Below are 22368 nucleotides of genomic sequence, written 5' to 3' on the forward strand. Positions count from 1 at the left end.
GCGGACAGTTCTTCATTATTGAGCAGAGATCCCAATAACTTTAAGCGTTCTTGATCGTTTGATAAATTTTTGACATCAAAGGCCTCTTCAATTAAATCTTGCCAGTGAAATAGGTCGGCTGGGTTACCATACTTGCCGCTAAACTTAGGCAATTCGCTCAACTTGATGCGATCCGCGGTCATAGTGGTTGGTGCCAGAGGGGTGGGTAAGTAAGGTGGTCCAAAGTAGTATGCTTGATGATACGGGGTGTAACCAGTCTCAGGAAAGTGCGCTGCCACTGGTGTTGAAGTTTGGTATCCGGGCTGAGGCGCTGCACCTGATGGTGTTCCTTCGGGTCGATCACGCGGTTGCGTCGCTCCAGACGCTTGGGCACCGTCCTCGACATGGTCGTTGGCTGATGTTGCTGCCTCGTCCGGCACCGTCGCTGCTTGATGAGCATCCCCTTCTCGTCTGACTGACTCTCTAGGTAGTGGACTAGGCGATACCGGACTGCGATTGAGGTATTGGTTGAAGGCTTGACCGGCTCCAGCGTTCGTACCGCCTAAGAATCCCGGGCTAGTGTACGCTTGTGATCGCTCCGCCATCAGCTCTCACACCATACGCTGGAGCGAGAGTGTTTCTTGACGCCCTTGAGCTAGAGTCTCATTCTGAACTCGTAGACTCTCGACTTGCTGTCGCAGTGCGTCGATGGTCTCCTGATCGTTCGACATTGTGTTTGCAGATGCACACGTAAGGGTTGGTGCGTTCAAGGTAGAATCGGGCTCTTTTGCGTTAGGTGTTTGCGTCTCTAGGTATCCAGGAGGGTGTGGTGTCTGTACGTTTGTACTGAGCAGTTTCTGAAAATGTAGGTCGATAACTGTCTTCTCAGACGCTGAGGGTGATATCGGAGGGGGTGAAAAGTGGACTGTTGAAACTTCGGCAGGACTGATTCGATGACTGGATGCGTATAGTATTTGATCAGTTGGAGCGGGCGATCCTGAGACTGAGGCTTCCGGCCTCCACTGATATCTGGGTGCAGCAGGAGCTGGAGGGGACTCGCGGCGCTCCTTCTTCTTTTCTTTCCGAGCTTGTCGAATTAAACTATCAGGATCGTCGAGAAAGTTGTCCGGTTTCAGAGATCCTGTGCCGCTCATTCAACACGTCTGAGAACTTGGCAGGTGAGTTGTATTCAAGGTTTGATCCGGCTGGCTGGATTCGTTGGGTTTGTTTGACTGAATCGAACTGAAGACTGATGAATCGATTGACAGGTGACAGGGGTGGCAGATTGACAGAAAGAAGACTGAGGGTGACAGAAGTAAGAGAAAAAAAATAATAGTGATGATGATAGAATGTAAAATTGTTGTAATTAACTTTTGAAGTGAGCAAGTTAAAAAAAGTGTAAGGTTCTCGTGAGAACCTTCACTAGCGTCCGGATGTTTAATCCGGCACGACTTCTCGAGAGAGCACACTCGGACAATTAACTTGGAACTTCGTTATATGAATTACGAGCTGGTTCCAGAAAGTCCAGTAATAGGCTCTCAGAGGAGTCAGTAAAGAGAACTAATGAGAATAAAACAAGATAAAAGCAATTAAAAAGAACTAAGCTCACCTGGTTCCAGAAAGTCCAGTAATAGGCTCTCAGAGGAGTGAGGACTTTCCGGAACCGGGCGTGGAGCAAGAAGATATAACACCACCTAACTAATCCCATGATCCAGAACCCATGAATGTACTTGTGTAACCCTTACAGTATGTGTGTGTGCTCAGTGTTCTGTGTGTGCATGATAAAGAGTGTTAGTGTTTTTTTGTTGTGTTATCGTGTTCATGTTGAGGATCTTATAAAGGTTGTAGTGCGATCGACCTATTTTTTTTAAAAAAAATAAAGAAAGACAAGTTTTTGCTTACTTAGTTCGTTGACGTTGGCATAACATAAAGGAGTGTAAAAGAAAGAGAAGTCTTACCTTGTAAGAAGGAAATTCACAACAGATATAGTCAAAATTGATTGAAAAGAGTTTTGGAAGTTTCATGGATGTGACTTACCACCAGTATGACCACCAACACCTCGTATCAAGTAACTTTGACTTTTGTTCTTGAGTAAGTTTAAATTGAGAAGAATCAAGAATGAATTCGTTGAAAAATATAAATTTAGATGCTAACCTTGGTTCTTCGATTTGAGAATCAAAATCTGATCGATCGAACTTCAAGCTATATAATGTCTTTGGGAGCGATTTGAATTCACGTAAGCCATATGCATTCATGTAATCCATCATGATCCAGTCTGCTTCCTGTTTATGATCTATGTACTCTTATGATGAGTTAAACTATTATGTTTTGAAAATGTTTTGTTTCAAGTTGTCCATGAAGATCTATGCAAGAATTGCAAAAGAAAAAAGATATCAACACACCTGTCAAATGAATTTCTTTGTTTGAGGTTGAAGAGCAAAGACTACTTACATTCATGATCTGTAGGAATACTTCTTGGCTGTTGTTTGACTTGTTCACCGGATCTCAGTCACTGTGAGTAAGAATAAATCCACAGTCCAAGACAATTTAAGATCGCTCCAAGAGTCCCACAATCAATCCAAAAGAACCACTCACTTGAAATGTAATGTGTTTAGATGCAATCATGTGATTTTCCAATTGGTCAAGGAAATTGGAGATGAACTTTGATTTGAATGATTCAGTCCATTGGTACATCAAATTGTTGATGCGTAGTGTTTCATTGAGGAGACATACCTTCTTGTGATATTGTTCAGAACGGATGGCTAGCGCGGCGAACAGTGCTGATGATACTTGATAGTTGAGAACGTACATAGTGGATCAAATCAAGGCAAGGCGGGGGCATTGATTTGGCAAATCAACAGTGTTAATCAGGTGAATGGATCCATTTTGAGATGTTAGCGTGTGATGGCTGATGATGATACAGATCATGATTAGGTTTTGTGACAGACACTGGAGGTATGGAAGGTTAAAAACTCAGCGCCGATTCATAGATTCAGTTTTGATCCGTGGGATTGACATGTAGAACCTGGGATTTGTGCTGATTCGTAAGGATGTTGAATGGGGTTTGTTCAGCGGCATTTATTACATTGAGAGCTATCATGTTTAGGCGTGATTGCCTGCGTAGGAGACTTATATGTAGTGTTATGGGTACAATGAAACTCTGGTGGATTGAGTATCATTTATGTATTTTCAGAGATTTGTTTTTGAATAATGGAAACAATGTGTGTAAAAGACAGTTGATAGCGATCGGACGGGTTGGAAGTCGCCCTGGATGGCCCTATTCAGTTGGTGATGGAATATCGCAATGCCTGTTACCTACGGGAAGGGGATCATGAACTATCATGAACCATGAAATCAGAAGTGTGTTTGTGGTAGTGGTTGGTTTTGTGATAGTATGTACTTCAGCATCACAAACAGGTAAAGTCGTTGTGATGGAGAGTCCGCGGGTATGTGATCTGTCACGGCAACATAAGATGTGTGCGGATGATTTTTAGGCAAATTGTGCAACTTCGCTTGTGCATTTTTGCCCGAGTTTTGTATTTGAAGTGCCTTTGTGGTTAAATGTAATTGTGGTTAAATGTAATTGTGGTTAAATGTAATGAATGATGATGATGATGTATGATTGCGTATTTCAATTGCAACAGGTCAAGAGCAAAATGTTGAGCACGGCATCGATAGGATAACAACAACAAATGAAAAAGTAGGTTGAGTGGTATTGTGTGCGTATGAACGACTTTCCTTCTTCCTGTGTCAAGCATCTTACATACTCAAGCACATCTTTCTGATCACCAGAAAGAGATTTCCTTGGCTTTTATCACAAGTCTTGTTTAACGATACACCCGATCTTGAACTTTGAAAGAAAGAAAGAACTAAGAGCAACAGAAGAAAAGGAGTCAAGCCGATTACTACGCAGCCGATGCTCCCTGACTGTAGACTTTCGATTCCTACCATCTCATTTCGTACGATTTCCATATGTCTTGGATTACAAACCTCCCTGTACATAAATCATCCCACTCGCACCAGTTATTTCAAGTCGCAAAAGTCATCATTTAGATATTCTCGAAAGATGGAATTGAATCAAAGCCTCTCATGTAACACCCAGATCTCTGAAAATTGTCATCTTATTATTTACAGGGGCGGTGTTAGAAGGCAAGTTATAGACTGCAAGAGATTGCAAGTCATAACATTGTAGAGTGACGGATCTCAGGATTAACTAATTGAGAATGAGAAACCTCAATGAAAAAAAGTCGTGCAATTCTTTCGCAATTGATGAGGTGTGATCCCAGATCAATAATTCATAGTCTTCAACTTTTCAATTTTCCGAAGACCATTCATGAAAATGTTGGAAAGTTTCCGACCAGGATTTTTTGCTTTATTTACCATTTTCTTTTGTCTTTTATCGCAGATTGATAATTCCAAAAGCGTCTATGCGTCGACTCATCGAGATGGATATCGTGGATGGTCTACTTGGAGTCTTCAAGCCTACAAAGGAACCGTACGTTCTTTCAATCTAACTGCTCGAGGGATTCTGTGTTGCAGCGATCGAAAACTGTCTGCAATGACGGTTTATCATTGGTGTACCGCTGGAGACGTGCAGGAGCTTATGCGCTTTTTGATTCCGGCTTGAAAACTATCGATTTCAAAGGGCTACGGTTTTGATTGGGCCAATGAAAAGAATGTGAAGGCCCAAGCCGACGTGATGGCATCTGAGTTTAGTGCGCTTGGGTAAGTGCCACTCCAAGTTTCAAGTTTCGGCCCTGCAGAGGAGATACTCGTCACCTGACTCTGATATTGAGAATCGGTTCAGATACGACCGCATCAACATAGACTCAGGATGGGGAGTAAGTCGAGCATATCTTCATGTTCTCAGAGTCAACCTTCTTTGAAAGCCGGCTGAAATACTTTGTAATCAAGGACGCGGTATTAGATCGATTCGGGCGTATGCAACTGGATCATAAAAAGTATCCATCTGGTATCGAGTCGCTCTCGAGATATCTGAGCGGAAAAGGTCTCAAGTTAGGACTATATTATTTACCAGGAATTGATAGCCGAGCAGTCCGCTCCAAAGTGAATGATTTTACCATACCCCAGATTCAAAACTTGAAATACAAACCATCCTCATTTGATGCTAATGATTTTTAACTTTTCATGTTCCAGTCCAGGGTTTTGGCTACAAATTTCACAGCAAATGAGATTGTGAAGTGCGCTGGAATTCAAATGAGCTCTCAGAAAACCAATGTTTCCAGTTGTCATCGTCCTTACGCAAATGCCTTCAAGGCGGGATACGCGTTGAACTACAGTCATCCAGGTGCGCAGGCATATGTTGATAGTATCGTCGATCAACTTTATTCATGGAATGTAAGCTTCGTCAAGCTGGACGGAAACGTCCCTGGTTCATCGATTGAGAGTTCCGACAAAGACTTCAAAGCGTGTAACACTAGTCCAGACTTGTTGGCCTGGCGTAGCGCAATCGATCGCCTCCACAAATCTGAATGGAGGAACAAAGGTCGAGAAAGGATATGGTTAACTACTTCTTGGGCTTTACCTCCTAGTGAAGCCGAGATCCTCCGGGAGACTGTCGATGCGTGGCGAGTGGCAATAGATATCGAATCCTATGGAAAGGAAATGACAACTTTTGATCGAGTGATCCGAAACGCGCGCGCAGCTGCAAGGTGGACGAGCGTAGAGAAAAATCGAGGCCCAGGACTATTGGATATGGACTCCATTGTGATTGCGAATATGACCATAGAAGAGTGTCGCAGCATGATCACTATCTGGGCACTGACGGTAAGGCAAATTTTCCAAAGGCTTGACATGATCTGGTATAACAAACTTTCCAATGATCGAAGACTCAAATCCGCTTTTTCAATTTAGGGAACTCCTTTCTATCTGGGAGATGATCTGAAGCGCCTTCCAAAGGAAAGAAAAGCTTTGATGCAAAATCCGGCCGTACTGGAGATACAACGTCTGTCGTCCCGGAATCCAGCCAAATTGATCGGCTATCAAGATTCTACTGAGAAATCCAATATCTTTGAGACGTCTGTGGTGGATTCGAGTGATGAAGATCTTGAAGGCTTGTGTCAAAAGGCGATATTTATTCAAAGCACCCTTCATTCACCTCAGAGTGATCCGTGTGGGAGCTGGACAGACAGAAGAAAACTCACGAGTGCAGAAAACTCTTTGAGCGCGGCTGCAACTAAAGAGTGGCAACGCCAAGTTTGGTATGCTGAGCACCTTGAGACAAAACAAATTTTCATCGGTCTTGTCAACGCTGGTCGCCAAATATCCACCGATGGTATGTGATCTTCCCTATGTTGCTTCTTCCATATTTTGGCGAATCTTTTATCGTGTGGTATCTTGCGGCTTTCAGTCTGTACTGAGGTTGCATCGCGGCGATGACTGACAATTAAGCAAAACTGATCATTTGATTCTTCATTCCCCGTTTTGTGTATCTTTCTAGTTGCTCAGGATATCACTATAAATCTTGCCGATATAGCAACATTCAAAGTCCTCAAGAAAGATACCTATTTTGTGAAAGACGTCTGGAACCTCGAACGAGAGATACACATCCAGTCCAATCACATCATCACTTTAAATCTGGCCGTTCATGAAAGCGCCCTTCTGATTCTAAGTAAAAATTGATCAAATGTCTTGTCCATAGATAAACCACTTGGTGGTTTGAGCAAAGGACTAGTAGCTCGGATGTACCTGTATCTTGTGGTTGAGGAATTTATTAATACAAACTCATGACAAGGTTTTGAGCCTTTTTGTTGAGTAACAGTTGTTTCATGACTTGATATTGATCAAGCAAGACTTTAATTTCATCTCTCGCTTTGAAAGGTCCAAGCCTTCCTCTCTGAATAGTTTTGCATCCCTATAGTAATGAGACCTTTCAAAATTTTAATATTGAGAATCACATGCTACCATGTGATGTTTCAGCAGATAATTTTGGGACTGAAGAAACTTTCCTGGCCCTACCTGGCATCATCCTGGATTGTCAAATTCAATATGTTCCCATCTTGTGGCATTCTGGCATTCACAGCATAGAACTGAGTGCAGTCCAGTGTCCTCGCATTGCTATCCTTCACTTGGTGTGCAGCTGGGGTTGAGACGTAAGATGCCCGTTGGATTAGGGCTCGGACACAGCCTCACAGGGGATTAATGAGTGGTCACTTAAGTTGTGTAGTAATCCCGCCCGTATTTTGCCCTCTGGCAACGTATTTTCTCAAGGTACATGGCCTTTTGGGGGTCTTTTCTTCGCACCCAACATGTTTGTGGCCTGGGCGAGTGGACGTGACCGGAGTCAGGTCCAAATACACCCTTGGCAGAATTACCTTGGATGGCTTTGTCTCGAGGTCCCAATCGGACTGTATTTTCAACTCACCAATCTCGACATCGATTTTCTCCTCAACACCTCGTCTTTTTTGAAAACTTCCAAAGACTTTGTGTTCCGAATTCGAACCATCCGAAATGTTACCTCAAACCGAACACGAGGAACGCCAACCACTCTTGCCTCATCAGGATTCGGTTCCCCATCACCAAGTAGGGAATTCACTAGACAGGGTAAGGCAGCCTTGTATTAAGACTGTGACTGCTACAAACCATGTATTGACCTATTTTGAAACCCAGGATGACGAGACAGAAACACGCTCAATCACGCCGCTCCCAGTGAAACAACTGATCGTATTATGCATCATGAGGATCACAGGTGGGCCATCAATCATCATCAACTTGTTAGCCATGGAGATCTCATGACAGGTTATCTGGGCGTCTTTTGCGTTAAATCGTTGGTTGAAACAGAACCCGTATCCTTCACCGTTATATTCCCATTCATCAAGTAAATCCTCTTCGTTCTTCTCGGTCATGTTCAACAAGACAAAAAGGAAATTGATTTATGATCATCTGATTATTTTGAATTTTTTCCATGTTCATGAGCAAAGTCAAATGATAGAAGATCTTAAGGTCACGCCCGATAGGACTCAAGTTGGATCTTACGCTGGACTGATCGAAAGTGTGTTCCACAAATTTCACGACTACAACGAATTGATTGCTCGCGAGGGCCGAAGGAAGATCCGTTATGATATTGGATATTGATTTACCATTGCATACATGAACGCCATTTACTTGTTTGTCTGCTCAGGTTTATTTGCCGTATCTCAACTATGTACCGGTGGGCTCCTCAAAACCGTTCTTCAATTTGCGATATGAGCTGACTCCAATTGACATGATCCGTTGTAGTACTCTTCTGGGGGCGATTATCTGATAGGATTGGTCGTAAGCCTGTATTACTCAGCGGGTTGCTAGGCTTATCCGTTGGAATGATTGCCTTTGGTGTTCAATGGTCTTTTATCGGGCTTATTCTCGCTCGTTCTTTTGCTGGTGCGATGAATGGTCAGTGCTCTGTCCCTCAAATATCCTAAATCATCCTTGCAGTCTCTAGCATCAACACACTTATCAGGCCGTCAAATCTGATCATTATACAATTCAATAGGTAATATTGCTGTTATCAAAGTATTTGTTTTCGTTTTTTTTGGTCAAGCAGGTGTTGAGACTTGGACTGATGTGAATGCACGGTTGGTTGGAATTCTAGAGTACCCTGGCCGAACTTACGGATGAGACTAACCAAGCAAGGTACGCTGACATGACCACCATCCTGTCTTGACTGGCAATCTCGAAGACGATGTTCTAAATCACGTTGCGGTTGGGTATCTCATAGAGCGTTTGCTCTACTTCCTCTATCGTACGCCATTGGAATAGCTGTCGGACCCGCTATTGGAGGATATACCGCGAAACCAGCGGAACAATACCCCAGTCTATTCTCTATAACCGGGGTTTTTGGTCGATATCCGTACTTCTTACCATGTTTCATCGCTGGCAGCTTAAATGTGTTGGCAGTTGTTCTGGGGATATTTTTCCTAGACGAAGTTAAGTCGTCACTACCTTATATGAAATTCGGAGAATCTTCGAAGGCAGGCTGATCTTTTGATTTGATTCTTCTGTGGGTGACGATTCAGACGCTGCCTACTAAAACTCCAGCTGCGCTGAAACGAGCCGCTCAAGAACGCGCTCAAGAAACAGAGACAGGAATACAGACTCAATCTTCAGTCGTCGTGGAGCCTCCATCTGTCATATCTTTGTTGAAGAAACCGGTTATCTTGGTCCTTCTGTGCTTTATATTCATGGCCTTTGAAAATTCGGCATGGAACGCATTAGTGCCACTATTTTCTTATACTCGTATGCCCCCCGTCGATTGCTGTACCATCTTTGCTCACTTGACTTAGCTCTGCACTGAATCTCTTCTGAATACCCACAGGCATAGAAGATGGCGGTCTTGGTCTTACCATGAATCAAATCGGTCAGTGTGCCGGCTTCGAACATTTGCCATACAAAAATGTAGTCGCACTCATACAACGGACAAAATCGTCATGAACAGGGACTACGCTCAGCAGCAGTGGTATTGTTGCCGTACTGGTACAAACCGTACTCTTCCCTCTACTTCAGCGCAAATACGGCACTATCAACCTCTTGCGATGCGTCAAACTGGCATTTCCGATATGTTTCATGTCCTTACCTCTCATTGGTATCATGACACGTGAAGCGTCACCGGATGGTAAGACAGTGACACCACATTCGACCCTGGTTGCTATGCTAGGTATGGCGTTTTCGCTTGCCCTCAAGTGTTTTGGAAACATGTCAATCGGTATGTTCCTTGAATGTGATCATCTGCAACCCGTCAAACTTGACAGAAAGAGTTCAATTGATTATACTTGCATTTGATCCTCCAGTATGTATCACTCTCCTCGTGAATGCATCTGCGCCGACTCGCGAATCACTTGGAACAGTCAATGGTTTGGCTCAGGTTTGCTTCACTTCCAAATTGGTCGTCTTATCACCCATCATTTTATAGTCTTTCCCGTGCTGAAGATACTCTGACCCATTCCCTAAAAGTCTTGCGCTTCCTTGGCTCGTTCCTTTGGTCCTGTTGCAACAGGGTCTTTGTTCGCCGCTAGTATTGGTTCGCATGCGCTGGGCGGAGCCTTGATATGGGTTGTGCTCATGCTGGTGAGGGGATTTTGATCTGTCCTTTGATCTTTTCGAGATGAATCTAAAACATTTGCGTTCTTTGATAGATCTGTGCTGCAGGATATGCAACCTGCTGGATAGTGGAAGAGGGTCACCCAAGTTGGCGAAAGGGAGGTGGAGCCAGACCAAGTGTGGCTGTAACCCCTTCAGTCAACTCATCTTTAACAGATGGCGCTTCTAATACTCGGACAGGGTATGGAACGATGTCTTCTTGAATTTTTTAACCTACAAAACCTGGAATTTGTAATGTAGAGCCACTGGAACGGTATTGAGCCGCGATTAAATTGATATTATGTATCTTCTTGCTTATGTGATCTCTCTTTGATCTGAACCCAACCTCTGGATAACTTGAGAAAGTTTCTTATTCAGAAGGTCCAACAATCAGGCTTAAAAGCACTTTCTTGAGCGTGCAAGGAGACAGAGGAGGCGATGAAATCCCTTTCACATTTAGATCATCTTTTCCCTAATCTCGTTTTGAGGTATGAGAACAGACCTCTTGCTGGTGGGATGCATCCCACGGTGTTGATGTAGCATATGACTTGAGTGCTGAACATCACATGACCTGGACAGAGTTTCTTACTGGCAATAATATCTAAATGTATCATCACACTCATTCATTTTGTAGTTATGCCAATAGATGTGTGTGATCAAGTTGAGGATATCGTCAGAATTGTTCACCCTTCCGAGATGAACACTCCATGTTCAACAATTGATCTCAGTACTCACCATCCCAAACCGTAGGATAAGAATAAAGTGTACAAAGTTTGTTACTACTCTCTCGACTCAATTCTGGCATTTCGTCGACTCAATTAAATTTATAAGACATACAAAAATGGGGAGAGTGATGGATTAAGTCATGTGGTAGCAAGAGTGACGTAGGTGAGGTTAATCAGGATTGGGGTACATAGTCACACCCTTCGGTCACACTGGCCCGCAATTTCGAAGAAAATGAGGTGGAGATAAGACGAAGAATAGATAAGACGAAGAACAGATAAGACGAAGAACAGATAAGACGAAGAACGCACCTTGAGTGTTGACCCTCCTTGACACGACTATAGGCTTCATCGACTCGCAATGAAATCTTCCGAGGAAAGAGAAGCACCGAGGTGCTATAGGCTGCTTTATTGATCTCGAATCCTGCCATAGCACGTGGTCTCTATATATGTCAGCCTCTATAGGATGGTCATTTGGCCTGGCCTCCAGTCTTCGCGCGCGGTGAAACGTACATGATGTTAATTTTTGAATGACAGTCAGATGATCCATTGGATTTTCATCCTGCGCTTCTCAAATCCCACCAGACGTCGAGAAGGTGCTTGAGAAAATGTAGTCGAACTACGGATGTCTTGCATATAAATAGCTACATCTCCTCTTCACCTGGACCTCCTTCCTCACCGATCTCATTCTGATTGCTCTATCTGCGTTATCTGCCCTCCTCTGTCTTCAGTCAATCTTCATTTACTCACGCTCGATTATTTAGTATGTCCGTTATTGAGACTCATCGTAACGAATCTTCATACTCACCCTTGATGGCAATGAGCCTGAACCCAAGATTGACTCATGAGAGGTTGCAAATCCATGAAAAGCGCACAGAGAAGACTCTTACCACCACCAACACTTTTCAGAAAATGACACCGTCGGTCAATTGCACCGGAAAGCAAGTAACTTCACCCCAAATTCCTTCAGCCAGTAATTGTCTTGGAGAACTCCCCACCGAACTCATCTTAAACATCATTCACAATCTTGCCCACGGACCTGATCTCGGGTCAAGCCGGCAGCACGATCGATTGGCAGCTAAGCATTCTTCCGCCGATACCATCAAAAGGCTCCGTTTGGTCAACAAGCGGTTTTCTGAAATATCAAGGTCCGAATTATTTCAATCAGTCAAGATAGACAATGAGTTCCAAGGACGAGACTTTGTGAGATGGTACCAATCGCTTCAGCCAAATCATCGTCCGCGCGTCTCACGACTTTCGGTAGGAAAGGTTCATGCAGGCATTATTGGTCGCACCAGTACTACCAGTACATCATTCAAGGTCTTCGAAGAGATTATCATCATGCTTGCTCCTGGTCTCATTCAATTACAAGTAGAATTTTTGGACTGCTTGGATTTCTCGCCAACGGCCGTGAAAAACCTTGCACACTGTTGTCGTCTGCAAATTCTTCATCTCAAAGTCGCCACTCAGCAGCCATGTGATGCCACTCAATTACCGCAAGAAGGCAACCAACCTGTTTGTTCTCCTCAGTATTCATTGCATTCACTACTCAACGCTCTACATGCACTACCGAAACTTGTCTCTCTAGATCTGAACAATTGCTTGGACAAATGCCCCGTGCTATCATCAGCTGGTCATCATCCTCGACTTCCTTCGATAGTGAGGTTGAGCGCCAATCTTCAGAACGGTCAGACTGCATTTCGGAGGGATCAACACATCTCCTTGTGCACCTTGGCATATGCGCTCAAATCCAGCCTCAAACATTTGGTAATCCGTGGATCCAGATATGAATCTGAGCGACTTGTACCTGTCCTTGAAGCTGTCTCCGCCAACTTGCAAACCCTTCAATTAAGCGAAACTTCAGTAGTCAATCATTGCCCTCAGCTTGAATTTCCAAAACTTCGAACTATCTGCCTTGATGACTCTCGCTTCCCTCAAGTTCATCAATTTTCTTCACCATTATTTCAAAGTGCTTCAACTCTCGTCTTTCGTACTTGGAACTCTGGTCTCGATACGAATGACGCTCCGCTTGAGATACCGGATGATACACTGGCGCATCTCAGACAGGTTATACTCACTCACACATCCAAGCCAACCAAAGCAACAGTGCAGCTGTATAAAGCTTGCTCGAAGAACAATGTCGATCTATTTTTGATGGACCGAAATATGGATGTTGTTTTCTAAGGGTACGCACTGCACACTGGTTTCGGTTAAACTTATACCTGATCAGCTGACATTTTCGTCTCCACTTGTGTTGCTTTATAGGAGTGTGAGATCAACACTCTCGCCAATTCCAACTCTCCACTTCTCATCACTTTTGAATTTTCAGATATTTGAATTTTGTTTTCACTACGCATGTCAAAGGTTGATACGTGTCTCTCATCACAATCCAATCTTGCAAGTCTCACCTGTCCAAGTTCATCTTGATCTATCTCCTTTGTATTACATGATTCTTTGAAGAATTCAGTGCTCCACTACTTATCCCTCATCTGCACCTGCTTGTAATCTTTATTATGTGTTGTACCACGATTTGTTTTTAAAAAAGCTTTATCAGCAATATCTCAGTTCGTATTCTTTCCTATTTGTATTGCTTACTTTAAACTCTATCCTACTTTATCTCAAAAATGTTACAACTCCCTTATCTCGAGTCTGAGATACCACGATGTGTTTGCCATATCTAGCTTCACTTGCACACCTGGCATCGCCCGAGGTTCGGACCCTCAAACTCTATTTTGAAGGGCAATTGGTCACAATGTACCGCTGCTGGTCAATGTGAATATCTATTTGTCATACTATGCATGTCTCTACTTGCTCAACTAGTATTACATGACCACTATTACCCTCTTGGATTGCACATTTTTCAGTTCAGCACATATTTTGTCTGGCCTTGTGAGATCGTGTCAAATAAAGTGCCCGCGTTGCCTAGCTCTAGGGTGTGAAGAGCCACCATACACAAAGTATGCTGTTAGTCCACACTTTGAAAACACCTTTGGTTGACTTCCTCCTGTGGAAAGTATTTCCTCTACTGGGGTCCAGGACTATAGAATCCCTCAAGTTCACCTCAATTCCAGCTCAACATCTGGGGGAACTGAAAATAGTATCTGATTTAAAATTTCTATTGCACAAGACAGGCCTTCAAGAACCAACAGTTATTAGCAAAAACTATAATTCCTTACCTTGTCAGACTCCTTGATCATGGGAATAATAACAGATTTATGAAGTTCAACCAACCAAGAAAGAAAATGACATGTAGAATATTTCATAAACCTTATGGGTCTTCCAAATATTAACAAATATATCCAAAAAAAAAATAGCCATATGTATCAAATGTTGATGATGAATCTCTTAATCCATAGGGAAAAAAAGGAATATATTGTAGTTTATCCTCAAAATAGAAAGATGTATCCAGAAATTCAACAACACAAGTAATTTCAGTGAATTGATTATTCTTTTCAACACCATTTTTCCACAGGAAAGGGCTCAAAATACCAAGTGATTATTTATCAGATACGGAAGAGAACTTGAGCAGATCATATCCAGGCCACAAGTAGCATAAGGAGCTTCTTCAACTCTTTCTGAAGTACAGAAACTTTTAGCCAAAGTTTTCTTGTTGCTACCCTTGAAACACCATGTCCTCACATGTCTTGTTCAATATATTTGGCTTGTCACTGAATCAATAAATAGTGACTGGCTCTCATCATCATGTATACCTTCAAACCAAGTGAGAAGTCTCAAATTATCCAACTTATGAATATATGACATGTAGTAGGTCCTACTCTTAAAAAAATAGATCAACTAGTCATCATCTATTGAAAAGCTTCAATCTCAAAGCCCAAACCACAAAAGCAACCAAACATACACAGTATTCACCTGCCTTAAAATTAAAGGATTGCATATTTTTAAATAAAAGCTCAAGAGTCTATTTATACACAATAGGCAAATATCCATAATACGTTCTCAAAAAGATTGTTCACAAGAGATAGTGAAAAGATATCAACATATCACATAGGAGATGAAAACAATATCGGATCAGAGACATACATTTTTGCTCAAACTCATCAGATTGAGTATTAAAAATCTTGCAAGAAAGAGTCATACTGGTGATACAACACTTTTGGTGTGACAGAACACCTACATTGATTAAAACAGTAAAGACCTATCTACTTAAGTGGAAAAGGGATAAACAACAAAATGAAACTCAGTACCCTCGCCATTGCTGTTGCTGTTGCTGTTGTTGTTGCTGTTGATTAGGATACATCATATTATTCTGCATTGGCATTCCTGTTTGTTGTGGCATGATATAACCACCAGGTGCGAACCCAGTCGGTTGTGGTTGTAGTGGTTGAATCATACCAGGTTGTGTAGGCATAAATTGTTGAGTGAAGCTATTATTCGCTGTACCCATCATACCGACTGCTGTATTACATCCGAAAAGCTAGATCAGTTTGGAACACATCCAATTGGCTTTTGAGAACGATCAAAAGACATACGAGTTTGCGGTGCTCGAAGCGCATTGTACTTGTTGGGATCTTGAGGGCCTGCATCACCATTTCCAGACGTGAACTGACCAGTTTTCATTGAAGCAAATACGTCACTTGGGTTGAAACTCTTTGCCGGCATTGATTGAGGGGCAGATGAATATGCGCTAGGGATGCTGGGAACCGGAGGCGGAGGAGCAGATTGAAAACCGGGTGCATATCCGGTCATCTCTGCCATATGCCGAAATCAATACTGGTAATTTAATCAATCCATCTGAAATTCCTAGACTCACGAGGACTTATGCCCATCCCTATCCCCATGCCTGTAGGTTGTGACTGCATGAAGCCCATCCCTGTCGCTTGCGGCTGCATCATACCCATACCTTGAGGCTGCAATGTACCATTTCCCATCATGGATTGCGGACCCATCCCTGTAGGTTGCATTGCCATAGTGGTCGGCTGTGAGGACATACCCGTCATCATGTTGTGTTGCATAAGCTGTTGCTGGGGCACGAAACCAGTTGGCTGAGATTGAATCGGTCGAGTAGGGATGAACCCAGTCATACCCGTGTTGGTCGGGATCAACGCTACAGGAACCGTCGAGGCACGCATCAGAAGACATAACAAAACGTATGCAGTGAACGACAGAGACATGACGTACGATTGAGCAAGGGGGCATTGGAAGCAACAGGAGCTAAGGGGCCTCTAGGCCCATTGGGATTGAATCCGGTAGGCTGTGAGACCATCATACTTGGACCATGACTTAAAGACGGTGGTGCAGGAGGTGCGGACACAGGCGCTCGTGCTTGTTGACCATGATTCATGATCTTCTCATATATTTGATCCGTGAGGGAGGATTGAGGTGTGCTGGCTTGAGGTGTCGCCATTTCAATGAGAGGAGCGGGGGCGGGGGCGGGAACAGGGGCAGGATTCGAGACTGGTGCGGGGTCATGAGAGGGAGTGGTTGACTGTGATACTGGAATTTGAGGGGTGGTAGAATTAGGTCTGACCGTCCATGCATCATCATCAAAACCACTGCTCGCTAGTTTGGCGCCAGGATTCGCAGGCTCCGAAATCGGTTCAACTAGGATCTGAGGAGTAGCTGCTGGTGGTGGTGCTTCCGATAACATTTCCCGAGCCGTAGTGAGGGTGTCCAGATCGACAGTTGAAGATCCCGTCCGATTAGGTGTGGGTCGCCCTCTACGGGTAGTCTTCAAAGAACCGTTTGGCCCACTAGTGAATATATTATGCCCGGAAGATGGACTCTGTCCTGAGAGTTGTCTCGCCAGCTCCTCATCCTTGCGAATCTGCTCGTCTTGCGGGTTCCCTGGGCCACTAGGTGAGCTACCATATTTACTTTTAATGTGCTTCTTGACTCTGATTACATCACCTTCGCGCAAGCCTAAATTCCGCATTGTAGCAGGTTCTAGTTCAGTCAACAAGCTTTCATCAATTCGATCTCGTTCGAAATTGGTCGCATATCTTGTACAATCGTCCAAATCGCATCCTGCTGACAAGAAAAAGTCAAACCAGTCGGTGGGCTTCTTGGTAGGCCCGGAAGGTCGTTTGGATGTTGCACTAGTACTGGATGAGGGTTTCGAGGCGCCGCTCGGTCCGGACGAGTTTTTGATGGCCAATTTGGCCAGAGGCAAGTCATCAGGATCAACACCCCGAAGTGATCTCCCAGTAGCGCCCTCCAACCATATGACATCTTCGTTCGACATCTTGGATAAGGGAACTTCTATGATGACTCCGTTGAGTTTGTGAAGTCTGATCTTTCCGTTTTGTAAGCCTCGGAATTCGGCTTCCACTTTGAATTGCCCCGTCCGATCACGCCATGTGCGAATCTGCCCTTGTGGCTCTGTCAGGTTCATCGTGATCGAAACCCTCACGCTCAGTACAATGTAGTCCTTGAATGTGCCATGAAAAAGTAACTCAACTGGTCTTTCCCTCTCGAGGCGCAGATTCTGGACGCTTGGGAGGCGCAGGACCACCAGGCTGGATACGATTGCCCTGAGCTGAATCAGGACGTGCAGTCAACTTTGGAGGCGTCGGGCCAGTTGCGAGGCCCGGATTAGTCATGGCTCGTTCCGCCTCTCTTCTTTGTGTAGATCTAGCTTCGGATTCACGTTTTCGGCGAGCTGCTGCTTCAGCCTCCAAGAGCCTGTTCTGCTCAGCTTCTCGAGCAACCACCAGTTTGCGATCTGCAACCCTTGCATTGGCTCGGTGATAATCTGAGTCTTCTTGATCAGCAAGTTGTTGCGCAAGTCGAGCGTCTTCCTCTTCTTGCACGCGGCGGCGCTTTGCCTCGTCAGCAGCGGCAGCGGTCATCGCAGCGTCGGCGGCTTCAGGGTTACCAGAAGGTTGACCTTCATCTGTTTCTATGTAAGTGGCAGGCACAACACCCTCTTCACCATTTGACATCCTCGAACATTTCCACCAATCATCGTCACTCGTATCGTCTAGTACATGGATCCTTTCGCCTTCCCGTACGGTTAATTCATCATCTCCTTGAGCGTCAAAGTCATATAAAGCTGTAGCCGGTTTGCCAACTGGTTCCACAAATGAGACTTTGCGTCCATTTTGACCAGACGGGCGATCAGGATTGGCCATGGCTGAAGGTGGGCGAAAGGAAGGCGTAAGCGAGGTGGTCGGACTGACGACTCCTTTGATTTTGGATGGAGTGGAAGTGGGAGTAGCTTGAGTTGACAAAGCTTGATGCCCTTGTTCGATTCTAGAGACCATTTCATCCAAATCTTGGCTTGCTACTTGAAAATGACGCTCCTCGTTCTCGCATTGAAGTATCAAGTGTTTCCCCTTTTCAGTCCTAATCACACGAACCTTGGACAGCGAATACTGCTGCACACCAGTCTGTAGGAATCAAAGTAGAAAGTTACAAAGTGAGATCCAGTTAAGGTCAGGGCAAGTTGAATGTGACATACCTTATCACTTTCACTTGCAAAGATCAAAGCCCCATTCCCAATTCCCAACGTGCCTTTTCTTTTTTTCTTTTGATCTATGTCCTGTGATGTCGGGTAAGAATATCAACACTCTGCAAGTATATCACCACATCAGGTACTAAATGCTCACAGTCACTGCCCACGTCTTGACTTCGGCAACACCGGCAGAATCTGGGCGGTTTGAGTTCATTGTTGTATCCCGAGGGGATATCATTGCGTCGGTCGCAGCAGGTGCAGAGGATGATCCGGCGTTGGGTTTCTCAATAGCCTCGATGTAGGATGTCGGCACGTATCCTACACCACGAGATTCCTGATCGCCTTGTCTTCCAACCAGTGACCAGTCACCATCTTCCTCGTAAAGATCGATGATCTCATCTTCAGAGATTGTCTTCGAATGTGTTGGAAAAGTGTGAATATTGTTAGCAAAGTAATCTCGTAAATTAATGTCATGCTTCACGATCCACACACCAATTCATCATCCGTCTGGGCTTCATAAGCATACAAAGCCATCATTGTTTGCAGAACGGGCGCAGGAAGTATATAGGTCGCAGGGACGAGGCCGATCTTGGGAGGGTCAGACGAGGATGGAGAGGTCTTGAGCATGACCTTGTGCCATCTTTATTTCAAGATCAGCTTGATAATTCTACAGAAACTGAATACGGTATTTGAGATATACTGACTCAGCATCATCGTCCTCCAACAAGTAATAGAGTGCATCTTCCTCCAATTCTAATTCGTCTTCAGTTTGAGGAGAGTATGCATACTCGGCCTTGACGAGTGCAATGTGAGTAAGGGCCATTCGAGGCTGATTGATTTGCGATATAGTTCAGGTGATGGTGGGAGTCGTTCTGATGCCTTATGAAGCCAACTTAAGCAGAGATGATTAGTTTGAGTTCGGATGAAGTTGGAGTTCATCAACTGAAGTCTGAGACACACAGAGAGAGAGAAGTGATCGATTAGAGTTTGATTTTAGTTTTGTACTGTAAACAGTACCAGTGCTCTTTGTATGTACACCCTTGTACACCACACTCGCATCAGCTCAAATCACAATCAAATTGGGTTTGTTTGTAGAATCTCAACATTTTTCACCAGCTTTCACCCACATCATAAAATCCAAACATAGGGTACTCTGATTCATTCCAGATCATTCCTGCGGTGATCTCTTACAAGCAGCATGTCAAGGGTATGAGCATCCCTCTGACAAAACACATAAGCTCAAAGAGGAAAACTGACTTGTTTTTGAGCCTCACAATTATTGGAATCAGCACCTAGTTTCAATGCTATAGAAAGGTTTATGAAAAGAAGTGCAAATTTTCATCCAAAATTGGCATTCTTTGGCCAATTGTTGGCTACATACAAAAAAATTAATATGAGGAGACTTGCCAACGGCAAGTACACCACATCTTGACGTTGCAACAATCCATGCACCTCACATCTCAGACTGAGTGTTGGTAATCTCCTCTCATCTTGAAGCTAGCAAGCCCATGGACTATTCTCACAAGAATATATGTACACCATGGGGCAAATTTTCACTGAAACTATGTGGCCCTCACCCAGGCTTGTCACCTAGCCTTCATGTATGTATCCAGCAAGAACACATTGGCTTAACAAGATCTTCCACCCACTCAGCAGGTGAGCCAAGTGGTGCAATTTCAGCCTGCAATCAAGGTGCTCAGCACCCACCCAAACAAGCTTTATCTAATCTGACATTAGGTGCTGAGAATGTGGTTACATGTTTCTTACTGCATCTCTACAATCACTCAAATAAGATTGAGTCCTCAACAAAAAAAGGAAGATAATCATGTGGTTGTAGCACCACACTTCAATATCAAAAAAGAACAATGATTGCTGGATGATTTTTTTCAATTGTTTGCTGCATCTTATGGTACACAAGATTGATTATTTTGGTTCTTTTGTTGACTCTTCAGCTTCTTGAAGATGGACATTCCAAAGATGGGAGTCATTAAGCACAGTGTTGGGAAACTCTCCTTCATCAATATGAGAGCATAGCTTGTTTGTTTGTGGTATAGAATCCACCCAATACCATCACACTCAAGCAACCTGACATGTGATAAGCAACTAAACACAACGTTGGGCCGGTGCGCTGCTGTTTTTGAGCAACGCACCGGTAACGCACCGCCCCGCCAACGCAGCGTTGAGCAACAGGTGTAACCACTACACACTGCGTTGACCGCAGCAGGGCCAACATCTGGCGGGTTGTGTTGTTTTTGCAGTGGGAAACCAAGCAGCGCAACGGGAAGCACCGGGAAGCACCGGGAAGCACCAGGTAGCACCAGGTAGCACCAGGTAGCACCAGGTAGCACCGGGTAGCACCGGGGCAACGGGGCCAACCTGGTCATTTGGGGGAATTCCTCCTGCGTAAGTAAGTTGTTGTCATCTCTCCTTTTCACACCAACTCATTGGTAACCCCAACCCCTTGCCGCTGACATCATGCAGCTATGGCGAGGCAGTCGTGTCTCCTCACGCTGGCCATACTCTTCCAACTTCCCAAACATCCTTTTCTCGAATCAATTAACCTTACACCGGCTTGCGTTGAACCCAATTCCACAATTGCTTTTCCAAATGGCGTCGAGTCCTGGCAAGGAATCCAACCACCCGCCTCCCTTTCATCTCAGGCCATTGGCACTCCCCTTCAACGCTCCAGCAGACCTCCTACGCCTCGTAAAACCGGTTCCGGAATGGTCCAGCCATCCACCAATGGCAGGACCACTATCTCCCTGCCAAAACCTTCCAGAAACAAGAAAGTTACTACAAAAAAAAGGAATTGATGTCCAAGAACTTGAAGGCCCCATCGAAGAACGGAAAAGCCCCTCTGATTTCAAAGAAGCGTACTAGACCCAGCCAAAACGTGAGTTTCTCACCATTAAAATGATTAGTACTTCTTTACATCAATCATTAATCAACTTCATTTATTGATGATTGATTTCTATGTCCATCTTCATTAAAATCGCCACACTCCTATCTTTAATTATAATCTTTAAACACACAGCAAATTGATGACAATGTACCTTCAGATACCGAGATGAATCAAGATTCTGACAACAACCTCACCAATCGTCAAAAAGTGAAGCGTGTGAAGGTGTTGGAAAATGATCAAGAAGAAGCTGTGGAGTATGATGCTGTGAAAGATTACTTTGGAGAGCCCACATGGGCAGATAAGTAATGAAACTTTCTCCCCTATCAATAATTGTTTTCCCTCTCTTGATAAACATTTTTTCAACTGTCAATTTATAATCTTTTGCGCGTTTTCTTTTGACAGGATAAGACCGAGAGACCCCTGTTCTATCCTTGTCTATGGTGCCCAAAAGCTCCTCAAATCTATTACGACTCCAATTCAAACTTGAAGCAGCACCGAGATGGATACACGGTAGGCCAAGATTGAAAGCTGTGTGCAGGCCGGCAAGACGCAAATGATTCTGGCGCTAAAATGTTCAGACGTCCTTGATCTCGAGTCACCAGTTGGAACTGGGTAAGACTTTCAGAAGTGAAACCTATAGTAATGAAAACAGAATCCTGAGGGCACAGGTTCCTGTCAGACTATAGCTTCACTGCTAGTCTTATGACAAGAAACAAGAACAGACCTGAGGGCACAGGTTCCTGTCAGACTATAGCTTCACTGCTAGTCTTATGACGAGAAACAAGAACAGACCTGCGAGCTCGAATAACAACGAGGACACGCGTAAGGAAAATGAGTAAGATGAACAAGCACAACTAATAATTGATTCTTTTCAACACACCTGAGGGCACAGGTTCCTGTCAGACTATAGCTTCACTGCTAGTCTTATGACGAGAAACAAGAACAGACCTACACAACCAACATATCCAAAGAAGAAACAGAAAATAACACCGTCAGACACTCTATAGAAAGAAACTTGAGCTACGAAGAAGATTTGTACCTGCGAGCTCGAATAACAACAAGGACACGCGTAAGGAAAATGAGTAAGATGAACAAGCACAACTAATAATCTTGTGAGATGAATAGGAACAGAATAAGAAAATTAGTTATCTTAAATTGAGTACCAGTGAAAATGAAACAATAATGAAAGATGACTTACTGATTCTTTTTGACGAAGGAAAGAATCAGAACAAGTGGGAGAAATGAAACACAACAAAAGATATAGCAATTCACAAAAT

The 22368-nt window shown here is 43.9% G+C and overlaps 5 protein-coding genes across 5 annotated transcripts; 3 read left to right on the forward strand and 2 right to left on the reverse strand.

Moving 5' to 3' along the window:
* Positions 1 to 1812: 1812 nt before the first annotated feature.
* On the reverse strand, positions 1813 to 2790 carry MELLADRAFT_59041 (uncharacterized protein; the record flags this gene model as incomplete). Its single annotated transcript, XM_007404703.1, has 4 exons — positions 1813 to 1837; positions 2017 to 2272; positions 2431 to 2458; positions 2575 to 2790. The coding sequence occupies 4 exons, from the start codon at positions 2788 to 2790 to the stop codon at positions 1813 to 1815; spliced, it is 525 nt and encodes a 174-aa protein (XP_007404765.1).
* A 1522-nt stretch (positions 2791 to 4312) lies between these two features.
* On the forward strand, positions 4313 to 6621 carry MELLADRAFT_89059 (family 27 glycoside hydrolase; the record flags this gene model as incomplete). Its single annotated transcript, XM_007404246.1, has 7 exons — positions 4313 to 4474; positions 4625 to 4704; positions 4787 to 4820; positions 4894 to 5046; positions 5137 to 5766; positions 5854 to 6274; positions 6440 to 6621. 7 exons carry the CDS (start codon positions 4313 to 4315, stop codon positions 6619 to 6621), a joined length of 1662 nt encoding a protein of 553 aa, XP_007404308.1.
* Positions 6622 to 7449: 828 nt separating this feature from the next.
* On the forward strand, positions 7450 to 10277 carry MELLADRAFT_89060 (uncharacterized protein; the record flags this gene model as incomplete). Its single annotated transcript, XM_007404247.1, has 15 exons — positions 7450 to 7542; positions 7609 to 7687; positions 7780 to 7816; positions 7920 to 7990; positions 8120 to 8149; positions 8218 to 8370; positions 8471 to 8490; positions 8570 to 8610; positions 8696 to 8903; positions 8994 to 9213; positions 9293 to 9334; positions 9413 to 9679; positions 9765 to 9838; positions 9928 to 10041; positions 10110 to 10277. The coding sequence occupies 15 exons, from the start codon at positions 7450 to 7452 to the stop codon at positions 10275 to 10277; spliced, it is 1617 nt and encodes a 538-aa protein (XP_007404309.1).
* Positions 10278 to 11540: 1263 nt separating this feature from the next.
* MELLADRAFT_89061 (uncharacterized protein) lies at positions 11541 to 12664 on the forward strand (the record flags this gene model as incomplete). Its single annotated transcript, XM_007404248.1, has 3 exons — positions 11541 to 12290; positions 12406 to 12434; positions 12595 to 12664. 3 exons carry the CDS (start codon positions 11541 to 11543, stop codon positions 12662 to 12664), a joined length of 849 nt encoding a protein of 282 aa, XP_007404310.1.
* A 2309-nt stretch (positions 12665 to 14973) lies between these two features.
* MELLADRAFT_101758 (uncharacterized protein) lies at positions 14974 to 19012 on the reverse strand (the record flags this gene model as incomplete). Its single annotated transcript, XM_007404702.1, has 9 exons — positions 14974 to 15191; positions 15266 to 15484; positions 15547 to 15840; positions 15915 to 17114; positions 17194 to 18124; positions 18196 to 18276; positions 18344 to 18601; positions 18682 to 18829; positions 18894 to 19012. 9 exons carry the CDS (start codon positions 19010 to 19012, stop codon positions 14974 to 14976), a joined length of 3468 nt encoding a protein of 1155 aa, XP_007404764.1.
* Positions 19013 to 22368: the final 3356 nt, after the last annotated feature.

This window comes from Melampsora larici-populina (genome assembly GCF_000204055.1).
Source record: "Melampsora larici-populina 98AG31 unplaced genomic scaffold MELLAscaffold_2, whole genome shotgun sequence".
Taxonomy (NCBI): Eukaryota; Fungi; Basidiomycota; class Pucciniomycetes; order Pucciniales; family Melampsoraceae; genus Melampsora; species Melampsora laricis-populina.